Source organism: Falco biarmicus, chromosome 4 (genome assembly GCF_023638135.1).
Source record: "Falco biarmicus isolate bFalBia1 chromosome 4, bFalBia1.pri, whole genome shotgun sequence".
NCBI lineage: Eukaryota > Metazoa > Chordata > Aves > Falconiformes > Falconidae > Falco > Falco biarmicus.
Genome location: NC_079291.1, coordinates 18,694,147 through 18,712,674, shown reverse-complemented (window position 1 = coordinate 18,712,674; position 18,528 = coordinate 18,694,147). Strand labels below are relative to the sequence as shown.

The 18,528-nt window shown below is 36.2% G+C and overlaps 1 protein-coding gene across 4 annotated transcripts in view; it reads left to right on the top strand.

The window, feature by feature from the left end:
- SEPTIN7 (septin 7) overlaps nucleotides 1-17,739 on the top strand; it is a 64,244-nt gene extending 46,505 nt beyond the window's left edge. For 2 of the 4 annotated variants that reach the window (XM_056334952.1, XM_056334950.1), the window contains 9 exons: nucleotides 251-368; nucleotides 2,177-2,269; nucleotides 3,480-3,576; nucleotides 5,689-5,740; nucleotides 6,663-6,788; nucleotides 11,199-11,219; nucleotides 13,871-14,006; nucleotides 16,020-16,159; nucleotides 16,712-17,739. In XM_056334952.1, coding sequence (XP_056190927.1) covers nucleotides 251-368; nucleotides 2,177-2,269; nucleotides 3,480-3,576; nucleotides 5,689-5,740; nucleotides 6,663-6,788; nucleotides 11,199-11,219; nucleotides 13,871-14,006; nucleotides 16,020-16,159; nucleotides 16,712-16,751 — 823 coding nt within the window. In that variant the 3' untranslated portion in view covers nucleotides 16,752-17,739. The remainder of the gene's footprint in view (nucleotides 1-250; nucleotides 369-2,176; nucleotides 2,270-3,479; nucleotides 3,577-5,688; nucleotides 5,741-6,662; nucleotides 6,789-11,198; nucleotides 11,220-13,870; nucleotides 14,007-16,019; nucleotides 16,160-16,711) is intronic. The other 2 variants (XM_056334953.1, XM_056334951.1) reach the window with 1 other exon arrangement.
- Nucleotides 17,740-18,528: the final 789 nt, after the last annotated feature.

Sequence of the window (18,528 nt, the reverse complement as noted above, 5' to 3'; positions counted from 1 at the left end):
TTAAATGAGTGTAATTTCAGCTAGCAGTGGTCTCATGACTTCTAGCAATATTAATTTACGACTTACCCTCTGGGCTTGCACAGTTCTGGGGGATTTCCTAGAGCAGTCGCAGGTAGCCTTCTGAATTTCATTCAAGCATCTGTCGCTCACAAATCAGTGTCTTAAGGGTAGTTGTCAGGACAAATCTCAAATCATTTGTACATTCTTGTTTAATTAATATAAATTGCGAAGCTCTAATGCTGTCTTTCAGACTTAAGCCTTTGGATATAGAGTTTATGAAGCGCCTGCATGAAAAAGTGAATATCATTCCACTTATTGCCAAAGCAGACACACTTACACCTGAGGAATGCCAACAGTTTAAAAAACAGGTGAGCTGAAAGATTAATATTTACAACATGGGGTAATTTAGTAAGTAGGCCCCTATGGAAATGGTGAGATTTAACTTCTTGCATATGAAGTTTAAACCCTGAAGCAACAACTTGAGACAGCAAAGCTAAGTAATTTATATATCTAGATTTAATTATATTTCTTGGTGAAATAATCTTGTTTCTATCCTCAGGGGGAGAGGTTTCAAGTCTAGTATGTTTCTTGGCAGGTGAAATAATTCACTGCTGAGATAAAAATCAGTCAGGGAGGAAGGGAGCTTTCAAGATTTAGGTGCCAAACAGAAGTTGTGTGCTTGAAAAGATTTAAAAAAAAAAAAAGCTATTTAACAGTATCACAGTAGTATTGATTGTATTGTGGTATTCACTTTTGTGTTGATGCGCTATATTTATTAAAGATGCCTCAGGTATTAGATCAGAATCAGTATGCCTGTTGCTCAGTCTTGGGCTGCGGTAATGTATTTTAAAGACGGTGATACAATGCTAACATTGATACAACTGATAAAATTTCTTTTGTAGAAAAAATTTGGTATTACTGTCTCCAAGTGGTTTATGTTTTATTTCAACTACATGAACAGAGTAGAACATTTAGGCTTTGTTGTATTGTATGAGGAGGATAAGGAGGACCCAGAAAAGGACAAGACAAGGCATGAAGTTTGTTTTATTGAACTGTGTTCAGTCCTAGCTTAGAAGAATACAGGGTCTGAAAAGAAGTTGGTATTAAGAGATGTTGTGTGCAATACTCTTGATCTAAGACTGAAAATGGAAGGACATTTTCTTCCTTGGAGGAGCTTAAGCAAGGTGCTGTAGTCCTGAAGTCTGTTTTGGTTGCATTTTAGGAGGCCTTTTTATGTAAAGAAGGGAGAAAATGGTAGAACGCAGAATATTTCTTAATATATAAGCAGCTTTATCAGTGAGTTGGTGTTAAATAGGGGAGACTTTCCCAAATGAAAATAAGTCCTTATGTGAATTGGGAACTTACATTCTTATAAGAGTGCAAACCCATGAACCAGAAATATTCCCCAAGGCTCTGCAGTGTAGCTGTTGGCTTAATGGTCTAATACTTTTCCGTTTTAAAATTCTGGAAAACTAATCAGCTTGTTTTTGAAAATAGCCTTCAGGCAAATCAAGCACCAAAACAGCACAGTCTCATTTTTGATGACGCTGTCAGTTATTCTTAAGTTTTCATTAGTGCTTGCAAATACTTTTCAACACAGCTAACTGCTAGAGTCAGTCCATCAGTCACAAGCTCTATTAAAATGGGCAGGTGATTCTGCTTGAAGCAACTGATGCTCAGGTGAGCTAGAAATGGAAAAGAATAGGAGTGACAGCAGTAGCTATTGTGAGAACTCCAAGGGCTGAAGCATGTCTGCAGTTATCTATTCAAATTTTTTTTTTTAAGGGACTCAGTTACACAACTAGCTAGGGAATTTAAGCTGTATTGTATTAGGTTTTCTGTGTGCAGGTAGAATTCCCATTAGTGTAAATGTCTGTTTGCCCTGCTGCAGGAAACTGATGTTCATTTTTGCTGTATTGATGGATAGTGTTCTGTTAGCTGTGGGGCTCTGGCTCTGATCCTGTCTTCTCCTGGTTAAGGAGAGGTAGTCATGCCAATAAATCCCTTGGGGTCACCTGATGGTGTTAAACATGTGCAAGTTTTGTGATATAACTCAGTCACCTTAATATGCAAGGGTCTTTCATATCAAACAAAAGGAGGGAGAATCAGATTGCAGCAAGAAATAGGGTTACTGCAAAGTATGAATTCCTCAAACAAATAACATTTTTGTTTTTAGATAATGAAAGAAATCCAAGAACACAAAATTAAAATATATGAATTTCCAGAAACAGATGATGAAGAAGAAAATAAGATTGTTAAAAAGATAAAGGTAAATAATTCTTTTTGGAAAAACTGCTTACTGGAGGGGGGTGTGGTAGAACGGTAAAAGCTTTTTGTCATTACTGAAGAGCCCACCAAAATGTTTAGAAGATAAAAATCAGATATAAACCTGTTCTAAGAGTCACTGCTCCTCAGCAGAGGCAATGAATGACACTCTTGGATGACTTAAGTCCTTTAATGGCTAAACTTCAGAATGAGAGCACTAGATCACATGTTCATTTAATAAACTCTTAAGACCACTTTCTTTTTATTTCATCCCTATTTGACTTTTCTCCACCTACCACATTTTGTTTGATTCTGAGCTTTGAAGGAGGCAAGAGCTGTCTTTCAGGCAGAGGTGTGCAGTGGCACAGTGTGTCTGTATTACAGTTAATAGCTGTCTGACTAATTGATATACTGAAACCTTAATAGAGACAAATGACTAAAGAAAATCAAAAGGACTGTCAGGCTGTTGAAAGGCTTTTTCTTTGTTTACTTGTGGTTTTGGTTTGTTCTTTTATGTTGGAGTCCATCTTGTATATGTTTCTTGAGCCTTGCTTCTGTTTGTTCAGTATCTTTAACAGCCTATAAAGGCTTTCAAATTTTTTTGTTACTGTGGAAGTCACCTAGGATAGATAAACACAAATAGCACAAATGTAAGATATTCTGGGGCTAAGCCTAAAGGAGAAGAGCAGGATAAAAGCAAGGACAAAAGTCCAAAATACTTATCTTTGTACACTGTTCCTTTCAGCAGCGTGATGCTGCTCTTGGCCTCTTTGTTGCTTGTTACACTGAAGAGATTTTTGGTTCAGCTGAAAACAAGAATTTCAAGTAGTTCTTTGCCAAACCTTTGAAAAACTGGGTACAAGACCCAGTCAAAGTAACAGGCCTTGTAGCCAGTGAGGATATGAATTGGTAAATAATTACTGTGCAGTTGAGTAAATAGGAAATGGTTTGCCTGCTGCCTAGTTTACTAAATAACAGTAATGTCTGTTTCTTAACTAGATTTACAGAATACAACAGTGTAAGGAATTTGAGAGATGTATATGTGTATATTTGTCATTTCACTAGGCAGAGGTCAGTAAACATAATTATTGCACTTCGGGTAAGCTGTGTTATAGTGCCAAACTAGCTTACATCAAGTTTATACATAGGCATGCTTTCAGTATCTTTTGGCAATAGAAATTTTGATTTTTTTAAAGTAATACTTTATCTTGTAGGACCGTTTACCTCTTGCTGTGGTAGGTAGTAATACGATCATTGAAGTCAATGGCAAGAGAGTTAGAGGAAGGCAGTACCCGTGGGGTGTTGCAGAAGGTAAGGCTTTCTCATGATTTTTTTTGTTATCTATTTCAAACTTACTAGACATTAGTCTGTATTTGAAATGTTTGATGTGCTTAATTTCAATGTGCTTTGGTCTGGAAATTATTGAATATACATTTATTGTTGTGACAGACTTGGAACAAGGTAAAGGTTCAGCAACATGTAACTTTGCAAACAGATTCCTGTTAAAGCCTCAGTGGGGAATTGTAAAACCTGTAGTAACTTAACTGCAGTTAACAATGAGACTTAAATTACAACAGTTTGTTAGCATTCTTATTTTAATTTTCTTCATGCAAAACCTACATATTTTTTGATTCCTCTTTCTAAAGTATTCGCATTATAAATGTTAATTTGATCAGCTTGACTATTTAAAGTGTCTGGAAGAATTTGTTTTTTTCCCCAAACATCTGAGTCTTAATTGCTGGAGTGTAGCAACAGGAAGGTACCTGGTAATTAATTGAATACTTCTGATAGTTGTTTTTTTTCCATGTTTGGTGGTGTGGGTTTGCTTAAATTATTATTACTCATTTTAAATTTACTTTCCACTGTTAGAGAAGCTTGAAGATAACTGTATGTTCTGCAGGCAGCCATTGCCTGTGCTTTAATACTATTCACTTATTTCAAAATGGCACATGGCATACCTTGCACCATGCTGTATAGTGAAACTCACTATTAAACTGGTTTTGCATGATCATTGAACTTTTTCCTTACAGTGTGCATGTATTGAATAAAGGGAAGATTTTTTTTTTTCTTGCTATTTCTGCCTTCCAAGAACAAGGGACTGTACATCTGATGCAGTGTAAAATAGACCCAAAAAAATCCAACCAACAGGCAGAGTATGGACCAATACTTTAGAGAGAAATGCTGTAGCACTTTGAAGTGCATGTCTGGCAGGAAATGAGGTTTGGCAGAAAGTAAAAACCAGCTGCACCAGAGAGGATCCAGCTTTATTTAAGGCTATTGCATTAGCATTTGGAGATGTACAAAATGCTGCTGCTTTTCTTCATTTTAAAACAAACTTTGTGTTTTACACTCATTGATTGTATAATTTTTGGAAGGGAAGAACTAGCCTAACGAAAAGGAGCCTCTTTAAATGGCTTTGAGTCTGCCAGCTAAGGACAGAATAGTCAGAGATGATACTTTTTTGAGAGTATGACTTCATGTACTATCTTGAACAGCACCACTTAACAGTTTGTGTAAAACCATGGGATAAAATAATGCAGGAGTGCAGATACAAGCTGAACACACAGGGAGAATATGTGCTTCATTTTTCTGTAGGATTCACTGAACCTGGGTTATTTTAATTCCTTCATCCTGTTTTCCTTCTTCTTTCCCACAAAAACGTCCATCTCTGCTTCAGGGGCATATTGGAACCTGTCTTGTGCCTTTCTTTTGCGTGTGCCAAGAGCTTTGTGTGTTGCCTTCTCTGTCTGCATGCCAGAGAGTTCAGGGATGTACATTTTTCTCCAGTGTTAATTCATTATGTATTGGGAAATGCCACTCAGTACCAGCCTCTTCTACAGTAATGGGATGATAGGCACAGTGGAGTGGGTGACATCTAATGACAGCTGTCAATGTGCTCTTTTGGCCTGTAGGCCTATGCATCAAATAAGATATACAGCCTTCCTTTGCTTAGGTAATAAAGGACTAAATCCACATAAAAATTAAGACTCTTGGCAACTCATTTGGTGGGGCAGGGAGAAATAGATTGCCTTGTCTGTCTTCTAAAGGTTTCGGATAGACCTGTATTTAGACTGAGGTCTTTGGTTAGTGCCTGATCCTTATACAACTGTGCTGGCAGGGCTTCCAAAGGACCATACAGTTACTTAAACTGGCAAAACTGTGCTTCTGTTGCAGTAGCTTTTTTGCTGTATGGAGTACGGTTTGTCATATGGCTTAGGGTAGCACAGGAACTCTGCTGGTAGGATATATTGATGTATTGCTAATGCTGTCCTACTGTTAATACGCGTACTGTTTGAGTAAGGAAAGGCGGGAAGTGATCTGTTGTTGGAATGAATGTAGGAGTTGGGTGACATCTAAAAGCCTTACCTCTATGTAGGGCACGTATTTTGGTTGGCATCTCAACAAAAATTTACCTCTTTGCAGTTGAAAATGGTGAACACTGTGATTTCACAATTCTGAGGAACATGTTGATAAGGTAAGTAACCTGTGGGGGTAACATGAAGTTTTCTGGTATGTCCAGGAGATTGGAAGTCGTATATTGGGGGATAAAGGATTTGAGCTAGTGAGTTGATATTAATCCCTATATTTTTAATTGTGAACAATATCTTACACTTAGTGATATCTTGTTTAACCACATATTTAGCAAGCGGTGGTGGTGATATTTTTTTAAATAGTTCTCTGCTTTCTGATTACTTGTTCTTGAAAATTGTGATTAAACCATAGGAACCAGAGTTCTTTGTTAGTGCTGATGTGTACGTAGTTGTAGGTATTTTTTTAAAAACAAAAGTCAGTGCTGCAGTTGTCTAGAGCAAGACTGCTTGTGCTTCGTTGTGTTAGGCACTGAGTCCTATACTTAACAGCAGTTCAGTAAGTGACATCTGCTATAACAAGTCTTAGTTTGATCATTAAGCTTTGCTTTTCTCCAGGCTGACAATGGAAAATTATTATGGGAAATGAGTGCTTGTAACTTAGTCTTGAACTTTACATTTAGCTTTTGCAGACTTAAAAGATAGGAACTAGGAAGTTTTGTTTGTTTGTTTCTTGCCTGATGTGCTTTGGCAGACCTACTCCAGTAGTAATACACACTTTTCATATCTGTTCTCCAAATTTGCAAGTTTATCCACAGAAGTCAAATTTTCCAAAGATGAGTCCTGTAAATTAAGGTCTAGAATGATGCAAACTTGAGAGAGTTCATTGCAGAATAACCTGGTATTTCTGTGACTTTGCTGTCTTGACAGCTGTAATTTATGTGGAAGAAAGAAACATTGTGGGGAGTGGGACATTAATGAAGGGATATAATTATAAAATTAAGTAAATCTGCAAAATTACCATGGACTGATTTTTCAGGTAGTATTTTGTATTTGTGCACTAAGCTGATAAATTGCAATTATTGACAGAACTCATATGCAGGACCTGAAGGATGTCACTAATAACGTACATTATGAGAACTACAGAAGCAGAAAACTGGCAGCTGTTACATACAACGGTGTTGACAACAACAAAAATAAAGGGCAGCTAACAAAGTAAGTTCTTGTTAAGGTTGTATTGTGCTTTAGTCTTTTTGCTCTGGTTTTTGTTTCATTGGTTTTGTGTATGTGTGGTGGGGTTTCTGGCTTTGTTTTTTTTCTGTGGGGAGTGGTTTTGTTTTTATTTATCCTCCCATCAGTTGCCTCTTCACTGTAGTTCTGGTCTTTACACTGTATACCTCTTGTTTACTTCTGATTTTTTTTCTATTTCAGTAATGTTTACATTAGTTTAACTGAACATATTAAATAACTGGGTTTTAGTAAGAGTTCTCTTCAGGACTGAATCTAACATTTACTATTTTTGTTTGAGTTTTATTTCACTGGCACTTATTGCAAAGTTTTTGTGCATCAGTGTTTCTATTTTGGTTTATATACTTTCGGGATTGTTGGTTCTTTTGGCGTGAATGCTCAATACTTTGTGTCAGGGACGTTTTTGAGAAGAAAGGATTAAAATTTTTTTGGAAATTTTGAAAATCCATATCTGCTGCTGTCATCTTTGAAACGCTGCCCTGGCTACTTCTACGGTTGCTTATCATGGCAGGGAAATTATTGCAACGTCTTTATCTTCTGTGAGAGGAGAGTTGCAGTGAAGGAGGGTTTTTGTCTTTTGTTGCAGTTGGTTTGTTGTTTTTTTAACCCTCATATATCATTTTAATTACCTCTGACAGCAAGTTGTTTGCCAGCCTCATGAAGTTACTGGAAGATTTAAAAGTAGGCTCTACTTTATTCTGCATTGTATAATGCTGTTTGAGAATAGCCTCACTCTTAAGTATTTTTCTCCTGTATCAACAATAATTACTGATTAAATAATTAATAATTAGTGATACTATTTCTTTTATTTGTACTAGATTTAAATACAATTTTCTCAACCAAAATATAGGGTACTATTCTGTTCAACTAATGACCTGCCAAATTGCAGCTGTTCTTCCTGAAAAACATCTCTGAAACTAGATGGAAATATCTGCTATTCCCATCCATTTGACAGCTACAAAGCCATTTTTCATTAAAGGAGCGTCTATTCTGTGCTACCTTAATGCTTTGAAAGTGGCCGTGAGGGAATGATTTAAGCGGACATGACTTGGTTCCGTCTAGTGTGAGCCTACACGAGATGTTGACAAAAAATACAATAGTATATGTCAGTTATATCAACTCTTCGAATGTGTATGTAAATTTAGGTAAGGTTTTAGTGAGGTCAAGTCTTAAAAAGGGTAGTTTTCCAATACGTGTATCCATAACAGAGTGGTTCCTTCTTCTTACTGTCATGTTTGTTGTCGTCATATTGTCCCTGAGTCGCGTCTCGAGGGTTCTGAATGCTTACAGCAAGTATGAGAAACATTTCTCAAGCCACACTGTTCCTTGTAACGGTACAGTGTTAATGGGAGGGAGAGGAGGAATCATAAGAACTAAAATTACTAGATGAGGTAGTTGCTGTGGAAAAATTGGGGATTGGGGGGGATGTAAGGTAGTTCCCATGTTTGAGAACAAAACAGTGTAAGTGGGCACGTCAGAGAAGAAAATTACTTGAGTGCAAGATCTGGAGCTAACTTTCTCTTTGCTGAGGTGATAGTGTATTATTAGTAGCACAGAAAAGAAAATTCTGCATTTCCTCCAGGACTTCTGACTTGCTATTGCTATACTGTTTACTGTATTATTATTTGCTGTTACTGTACTGAAAAGTGAAACTTTTCCATGGATATCAAATGAAGTTGTTTAGTTCTTATTTTTTTGTGTTGTTTAATACTATGTTTTTATACCTTTCCAAACCTTAGTATGTTTTCCTTAGATTTTGAAAAAAATCTGAATTTTAGTGATAACACTTTCACTATCTTTTGGTTTGTGCTGTTTGTGTTAGCTTGCACCTACAATCTTGGTCTGTTACTTAATCCCCGGTTAAGGACTGGTTATGCTGAATTTTTCTGTAAAAGAATAAACCAGTGATTTTTTTATATCTATTTTTTTATTCCCATATTGCAATCATAACAAGATGCATTTCTGTATAAATGTATCTATTAGAATGTTTCAAAACTCTTTTTGTGTCCTTCATTTGCCCTTCTCAGTCAGTTGCTGATAGCTTTGCTGAGATTTTCTTTTTAGCTAGAATTTACGCTAAGAGGGTCTGGAATTCCTGTGCTTTCTGAAGCAATGCTTATTTTTGCATCTCCTGCCATCTCGGATCACTATGTTGTCCCATCTGAATATTTCTAGGCAAACGTGCCTTTTGGAACAATTTTCTCTATAAGAAATGTCTCTCAGAACACTGCAGTACTGCATCTTGGAGGAGAATAAATACAACTGGTGCTTTTAGCCATCAGGTTTTCTTTTGTTCGAGAGAAGAATTGTTAAATGATTGCAGTTTGTTTGATTCAGCCATTTGAAAGATAGCAAAATCTATTGCAAACTTGTAAGAAATATTTTGAACCTTTCCTTAGTTTGTTCCTTCAAACACAGGGTGACTTTAAGTACAATTCTTAAATGCATATATTGGTTATGAAGCAGCTGATGCTATTCTTGTCTTGTTACCTTATCCAAATGTTGAGTTGCAGCATTGTTTTTTAAGCTTTAACATGCTTTTTTGGCTTCAGTGTGTTCTCATTGTGTTGAATCTAGCATAGTTGAAGCAGCATAGAAAGAATTTTCCTAATAACGAAGTGGCTTCCTGGGAATTAATTGAAAGGGGGACGAACAGATATTAACAGTTTATCCATGCATCCCCTTAGGAGATTTATGCTTGCCTGCTTGCCTTTTGAAAGAAGCGTCTGTGTCTCAAATGGAGCAATATTTGACTTGTCCTCTGGAAATCTGATTCTTTCACAAGAGGCAGATCCTGTATCTCCATATGAGAATGGAGACGTGCTCTGATGCTGTCTGGTGGTATTGCAAGCATACTGTTAAGCACGGACACAACCTCTGGCTCTGGAAACTACTTCGCTGCTGTTATCTAAGATGGGAGGTTAGACATAAGAGACGTACATGCAGCGGTTTTTGCGCTTCTCCAAAAGTATCTCCTACTGGCAGCTGTTGGAGACTGGACTGACTTTTTGCACCTTTAAAACAGCTGTATTTTTATGATCTTCGCAGATCTTTGTTTTTCATACTGTTAACATGCAAATGTGAAAGAAAAACGGAAGTATGTGCTACAAGTTTTACTAATGCTGGGCAGATGAAGTGAAGCAATTTCTTCTGTGCAGTTGATAATTTTCTCTGATTTGTCTCCTTTGATTTGGTGAAACTCTAAATGACTGTTCTACAAGTAACTCGTTGACCGAAGAGCAATCCAAAGCATGTATTTTCGGTGATTATGTAGCCTTTTTGTATTTTAGGTTTAGCGTCTGATTTCTTCAAATTTTCAACATCATCCCAGCCATTAGAAAAATCAAATGGCAAGGGTAGTCTTCACATATATGGATAACTTGTCTCTTCAAACTCTGTGGTAATTGTAATTTCACACGTGTGTACTGTGTGACGTGTGAGAAAATTGGCATTCGCTCTGAAATTTAAAATTTTTAATGTGAAAAATCTTTTCCATTTGCTGTATGAAGCTGCTATCTTCAGTCAGTTTAAAAGTAAAACCTTACTTTATTGAAAGTCGTATCGTATGCTGTAAAATGAGCCTTATCCATCTACTGCTCTGTCCAATAACCTGTCTGTCACCCGGTAACAAAATACACAACTCACAGGTCGTTCTAATCACTTAGCTTAGACAGCTTCTAACTCCCTTTCCCTGTATTCTTAGAGAATTGTGTGGAGCGGTTCTAATTGTTATTAAGCCCACCTTAATCTGTGGTGAGACTGAATCTGAGCATCTTGTTTTCAGCCTTCCCCCGCCCCCGCTCCTGGCGTTAGTGAAGTACCAACGCCAGGCACGGCCGGGTTGAGCATCGCGCTCCGGGGCGGTGACATTGCAGCAAGCCTTCTGCAGAGCTGAGCTCAGCCCCGGCGGGACCTCTGCTGGCCACGGACGTCAAGTGCTCTTTTTGTAGCACAAGAACATGCCTGGGGGTTTCATACAATGTCCTTTGCTAGGTGACAATTTTTAAATGAACACAGAAGCCTCGATATGGCATTGGTATCCGAAAATTTGTTTAGAGCAAGCGGTTGTTCATGTGACTAAAATATTTAAAAATCACTTTAAGAGCATGCATATTCTAGGGAAGGTATTCCTGAAAGTGTCTGCACATCAAACCTGCCTTAATATTGACATGGTATAGTGATTTACTAACTGAATTTCACATAAATATAACAAGCTTTAAGTCTTTCCTTTTACTGTGAAAAATTTGCTTTTGGGGGAGCACATAATTAGCTTTAGGAATCTATTAATAATGATTTTACTTTTTTAATTATTGCTTTTTGATTTTGTGGTTTTATTTAAGCATGCTAAGCTAAGCCTCTGTATTTTTTGTTTTTTAGATTTGACACAGTTGAAGGCATGTAAGTGGTCATTTAAATTTTTCCAAAAAACTTAAAGACAAAAATTTTATAAAAACAAAAAAGAGTTTCACTGTTTAATGTTTCAAATTTAAAAGTTTCCTGTCATCCCGTTCTTAGCATTGGTTTTTTCCCTAGCAGTTTTTTTTGTTGTTGTTGTTTTAAAGCTGTGCTAGTGTAAACTGTAGGAATTTAGAAATACTTTCAGTGACAGATATATCTGTAAAAAACCCATTCTCTTTTAGAAACTTTTTGGCTAAGCCTCAAACAAATTTGGTCAAACTTCAAGCAGAAGTGCATAAATTGGGAAATCCCCCCAGTTTCTATCCATAGGTTCATCATTATCTGTAGATTTACAGCACTTCATTGGATTGGGAAATTAGTTACTTTAATCTTTTTCCATGGTTTTATCTTATTACTGGCTCGCAGAGGTTCCACGTTGCACATATCTAGAATAATTTTTTATTTTTGCCAATTAACTTTGAGGGCTGTTTTAACATACATCCTACTATTAAATGTGTTATGTCTTCGGTGGTCTTCCTTCAGCTCTCTTTTTGTTCAAGTCCCTTGTATAGTTGTATCCTGAATTACAAGATGATGTGTTTTTACCCACGTCACATACTGATGACCTAACAAAACCAGTTGTGACCTCGGTTGTAAAGCTCTGGGCTGTAAATGCTTGCTTGTTAGTTTATCAGATTTTCTGTGCAGACTGATTTTTACCACTGAATGAATATACAGCTGCAATACAGCTGGCGTGACATCCCCATTAGATTATTAGTTTGTCAACAGAAGGACAGTTCTGGTCCCTTTTCAACTCTGTAGAAACTGCAGCAATAATTCCTCACTATTCAGATCTACTTCCTAGGTTAATTTTTGAAGAGCAGATACATTTGAGAACTTGTACACTTTTAACAACAAGAAAATAGTCTTGTTTTGACAGCTGGTTAGTTTCCACAAGTACTGCTACTCACCTCTTCCTTCATTTTTCTTCTTATTTTAGTGTATTAGTGTACTTTCACCTGGGTTTAACCATTATTTATGTTCCTTGACAAAAGTTGCTAAAGGGCTAAAGTAAACATTAGACTGAGGGTCAGTTTCAGTTCCATATATTATACAGCATTTTACTTACCTGTCCAAGCTTTGCAACTATTCGTTCAGATTCAATTTAATTCTTTTTTTAAAATGGAAATGCCTTTTTTTTCTTCCTCCTCCTTGCCCCCCACCAGTTGTCACCCTTAAAATACTGGTGTTTGAGGAAAAAGTCCATATGGTCTTGAGTTGATGTGACATCAGTTACTCTCACTGTATGGTTAGTTGGTGAAAATGGGCAAGCAGGAAGGGTAAAATGAGCCATTAACAGTCAAACCAGATCTTAACTATGTTTGATATCTCTGTTCCTTTAAGAATGAGTAGCAAATGCTGAATCAAAATAGGCATTGCTAATTGTCTCAACCATCACTGAAAGTTAGTCATTCTTTTCTCCTTTTAGAATTTGCATTATTTGAATCAGAACAGAACAGGGGTGTTTTAGGGTCTTTTATTATTATTTGTTTGGTTGGTTGTTTTGTTTTTTTAAAATGAAAACAAAATTACTTTTGATAGGGCTTAGGCTTGCTACCTCTACAATTTGCTGGTCTGAGTGACTTTTTGCTGACATTGCCGTAGATACCCTCTGCTGGTTGACCATAACAGTTCCAGATATATTCAATTCTTCATTGTTAACAACATGATAGTTAAAGCTTTGTCATTTTAAGCCATACATACTCAAAACCTAAAAAGGAGGCCAGTGATTTGTTTTGATTACGTTGTTGAACAGTAGAAAAATCTTAATGACTCTATGTAGCAATCATCACTAGATAAAAATCATCCTGTTTTATCAGATATTTAGTGTGAAACTTGCTATTTAAAATCTGTATCGCCATAACATAGATAGCAGGCTTATACAGCTTTGAAAATTCAGAACCCAGAAAAGGAATAACCGTGAAGTATATTTTAAAAAAAATAACTAACTTATAAAAATAATGTACATTAAGTTTATCAATAGCTTTCTAAAGGAAAGTCTTCCAACTAACACTTCCGTGCAGTACTGATATTCAGTTCCTGAATCTGTTTTTTGCAAAGTTGCTATCTCTTCAAAAGCATGACCACAGTGTTCAACACAGTTGTAATGTTAACTTACTCTTTGGACTCACTTTAAACAGTGAAGATTTAGAGGAAATGGGACACTTTTTCTACGGTGCTCTTAAAATTTTTATTATGTCCATTGATTTTTGTATATATTTGAAAGGAAAGGAAAGATGCCTGAAGATCACTTGGAAGATGCTAACTTTTTTTTTTTGGTAACTTTTGGTTTCCTGTCTTCCCACTACCAGGTTCTCCTAAAGATATAAATTCAAGAGTTCTGTTACCCTAAACGTAATGTAAATCAATTGTGGGGGAGGAAAATATATTGTATAAAGTGTCTTTTGGAGGAAAGCTTAACTAAACAGTTAATATAATAATGCAAATTGAATTTAAGCTAGCAGTGCACACAGCAATGTTATTTATCTTAATGCTTCAGCATTTTTATCTTGTTTTTTACAGATGCCCTAATGTAACAGACAGGAAAAAAAGTTCTAACTAGCTAACTTCTTTTTCTGGATTTATGGCAGGAGCCCGTTGGCACAGATGGAGGAGGAAAGGAGGGAGCATGTAGCCAAAATGAAAAAAATGGAAATGGAAATGGAACAGGTGTTTGAGATGAAAGTCAAAGAAAAAGTTCAGAAACTGAAGGACTCCGAGGCTGAGGTAATCGAAGTGTCTTAAACGCCAATATGCTTGAGGCTGAACAAGTGTAGAGATGGTTCCTTTTGCCAAGACTTTGCAACATAACCTCTGTCTATAATTTGATTCCATAGTTAGATTTTACGTTTAAGGACAACACGGTTATTCTTTCTCAGCTTGTTGTCTTTGCTGAAATGGTGTACGCCCAAACTTAAAACATAATTTTAATGTTCTCATGCATTTTCATTTTATTTTCACAGTATGTTAGAATACTCCTTAACTTTCTTACCCTCTTTTTCTCCCTCTTCTTTGGAATATTTTATGCATGTTTTCTTCCATGTGCGTTAAAAACTTCTGCAGACTTTAATGGTTTACACAAGCTAATGTAGTAATGATAATTTGCTTTGCGTATTAAAAAATCATTTTACAAGTTAGATACAATGTCTGTAAGAAACCATCTAAATGAGAATTACAAGACTAAGGAAGAGACAGGGATATGTTGTCAGCATTTTGATGTCATTTGAATGTACATAAATTTAATTTGTCATCTCCAGGTTAAGTCCTCACAGTGAAACTGTTTTTATGGCCTTCAAGCAACTAGAGTGATCTTTCTAAGAGACTATTGTAAAATTATATTTAACTGGAAAATTAATTTTAAATTTTGAAAAGGCAGCTTCCCATAAGAAGCCTAATAGAGAAGTTCAAAACTGTCAAAGTTCCTGAAGGAAAGTTTGGCTCCAGATCTGAGGGAAAGTGAGGGAACTTGGAAGGATGGTTGAAATGTTGAAATGCTTGGCAGCCTGGGCATTATAAGGAGGCAAGACATACTGGATCAGAGGAAAAAAAAAAGTATCAATCCAGACTTTTTTCTTTTGAAGAAACATATAGATAAGGGCATAAATGCTAATATACACCATTCAGCAATTTGAGGGTTTTAAAGCTAAGCATTTTATCTGGATCACTGTGTTTAATTAGTCACTGGATTTATCCTTCCTCATTTTCTCTCTCTCATCTTTTTGAACCCATTTATATTTCTGGCCTTCACACTCTACTTGTAATATGAAAACCAAACAGAAACCTATCTTGTTTTGCATGTAATACTTCATGACTTTTTGACTGAGCGCATCCTGTGATGCTAGTTTTTAAATGTTCATGCAGTGCTTTTTTTTTTTCTTCACCATTCATGACTTCAAACTTCTGTTGTATTTCTCTAAATGTAGAAAAGTAGACAATAAGCACTGCTGAGTATAAAGCATTTAAAAAAAAAATCTGTAAAAGGAAATATGTTTTGAAGGGTTTGCGTAAGACAGGAATTTGCAAGAGAGTAAAGAAAGAGGGAGTTTTGTTTAACCCAATTCAGAAACATGTTACACCGCACAAAAGGAATCACTTAGTGGTTCGCACATACACACAGATCCATTCTCACATACAACATATTTGATTGTCATCTGTCCCATCAACTTGCAGAAGAGACTTACACTGTTCTGGCAATGTATTCTTATTAGTATGTTACTTGTATTATTAGTATTCAGTAATACCAATAGTAATTTCTTTAGTGAATAAATTAATCTAGTTAATATTTTTTCAAACAGATCCCTAATATAGTTAATATTATAGGATGAAATCAACGTTTGGGGTTTTTTTCACCTGCACAAAGTCAAAGATGCTAATTTATGCATTACTGATACTCAGATGCTCTGCAATTTGCTTCTTAACATTTGCAGCAAATATTGAATTATTCTTGAATTTCCTTTTGTTTGCCATATGTGGCTGCTTACAGCTCCCTGCTTGTAACTTGGGCAGCATTTGGGGTGTTTTCTGTTAAGTATAAAATGAGGCTGTGGGATTAATACCCTTTTATTTCTGTTATTGGCAGTGCCTATAACCTTAGAGGTTTTGGTCTAAGAGTTACTTTCTCTGAAGAGAAAACATAATCCTCTATTTCCTTGCATTAGTATCGTACTGATGTTTGTTACTACAGCTCCAGAAGTTGCTGTGTTTTCTGCACTTACTGACTGTTCATAACTTTTTCTATAGCTGCAGCGACGCCACGAGCAAATGAAAAAGAATTTGGAGGCACAACACAAAGAATTAGAGGAAAAGCGTCGCCAGTTTGAGGATGAGAAAGCAAACTGGGAAGCTCAACAGCGTATTTTGGAACAACAGAATTCTTCCAGGTAATTTGAAGTCTTGTCCTGGAGTTCAAAGTAAATGTGTGGTAGCTTTCTGCTAAAAGGCAGTTTCTGTGGTAATGACGGTCAGTGCTGGGTGGCCACGATGGAAATGTCACTTAAAAGCCAAGAAAAATCTGGAACTGCTTTGAGTTACAAAGGAACATGTATTAGAAATATTGGGAAGATTATTACTTCTGAAGCAGATTTTAGTCTGCAAAAACACTGTATCCATACATAACTAGTCTAAATACATATCCAAAAAATGTTTGTGTTTGAAAGCTAGATTGCATCAGATTTCTGAAGGATGAAGAGTTGAAGCTTTGAGAATGAAAGTGTTAAGTTTTCCTAGCCCTTGGAAGGGGAAATCTAGTGATAAATGCATTGCTTGACTTCATGTAGTGCAGGTACTGTGTACATAATAAATTTCATATGTTGTACTGCAACCAGTAGAGCTTTTATAAAATGTATATTAAAAGATGTACAGTAGTCATTACTTTAAAAAGATTAGAGCATGTACGCGTTGTTTAACAGCCTTTTTTATATATATCATTTTAGGACCTTGGAAAAGAATAAGAAGAAAGGGAAGATATTTTAAATGCATCTTTTTGACCACCAGTTATGTATTAGTTGCCAATACGCCAGCCTGGACATCAGTGTTTGTTGGATCCGTTTGACCAATTTTGCACCAGTTGTATCCATAGTAATGGATTTAACAGCATGACATATTTTTGTTAATTTTGATGGAGAATGAGATGCCTTGAATTGTCTAGGGTGTTGTGTACTTGGAAAAATAACAGCTCTAAGTACCTTTTTTTTTTCCCCTCTTCCTTTTTTAAAACAGATGTCATTTTAATGCAAAAGAAAACATTTTACTGTTGTACAATCATGTTCTGGTGGTTTGACGGTTTACAGGATATTGAAAAATGCAAGGACTCTAGACTGTTTTTAGTGAGGATAAATTGCCATAATATGATGCAAACAATGCTTCTCTGTTATAATACAGGAATTCCTTTCAGTGCAGCATTATACAATAATGTAATTTAGTCTAACACAGTTGACCCTATTTTTGACACTTCCATTGTTTAAAAGTACACATGGAAAAACAAAAGTTGTAGGCTTACAGTGCACCTAAGCTTTTTATAACAACCCTTTTATGTTTTGGATTCTTTAAATATATGCTATTCTCATTTAGTAACTTCTTTAGCCAGAAGGATCTCATTACTGCTTCATTTTTTGTAATAACATTTAATTTAGATATTTTTCCATATATTGGCCCTCCTAAATAGAATATAGCTTCTTTCATATGGTAGGAACCAGTGAGTAAAACTTTCCTTTAACTCCCTTTTTACATTTTATGGTAAGTAGCAGGAAAAACGCATTTATAGGTCATTTCTAGGCAAAATTGTGGAGTTAACTACCAACCTGTTTCTACCTGTGTGCAGTCTTTCTTTATTTTACTAGAAATGGGAATATGGCCTCAAGAAAAACATCACCATTTTGCATTTAGCTGTATTCATATACTGCATTTCTGTATTTTTGTTTGTATTGTAAAAAGTCACATAATAAACAATGTTGTGATGTAACACGCTGCTGTGTCAGGAATTTTGAAGGAGTTAAACAGCCAAGTTCTTCTCTGGGAAATGTCTGAACTTTCTCTCTTCTGCCGGACTTGATTGACCTGTCTCTTTGATTTATCCGAGTAATTAGTTTAAGGTATAGAAAATAGCTATGCGTTGTGGAGTTGTTAAAAAAAAAATCCGGTTTCAGCCGCTGTGAATTGCGAAACACTGGTCTGTCTGGCCCAGAAGAGGGCACCCCGCATCCGCAGGCGCTGTGCTGCATCCCTTTCCTGCAGCCTCTTTAGGTACTTCTGTTGGGCTTCTGGGCAGGGCTGGGGCTCTTCGTCTTTTTAGCTGTGTCAGTTCTAATAAATGTAACAGTGTACATTGTTAAAAAATTTATGGCGACTTTTTATGTCTACTTGTGGAATGATGAAGAATGTCTCTTTTTTTTTTTTTTTCCCCTGACATGTCCCTTGTCTTACTTTGTAGTACTCCTGCTATCACTCTTTCTGTTCATTTTTCTTTCACGTGAGTTATGTTTATCAGAAATACATTTGTTCAGCTAGCTTCCCGAAGAAATGAAGACATTTTCAGTAGTCTGTATAAAGGCCTCCTTATAATACGTTTCAAATAGACTGGCTATCTATTTTTCAGAGAAGCTACCGATTATCAGTAAGTGGATGTAACTTTCCCTTTCAAGTGAACAGAGTTGTAAATTCTGGTATTTTGATACATCACAGAGGATGTACACTGCCTGCATGTGCCCCTCACCCCCTTGGTAAATTTATTTTGATACTTAATTCTGTAAAT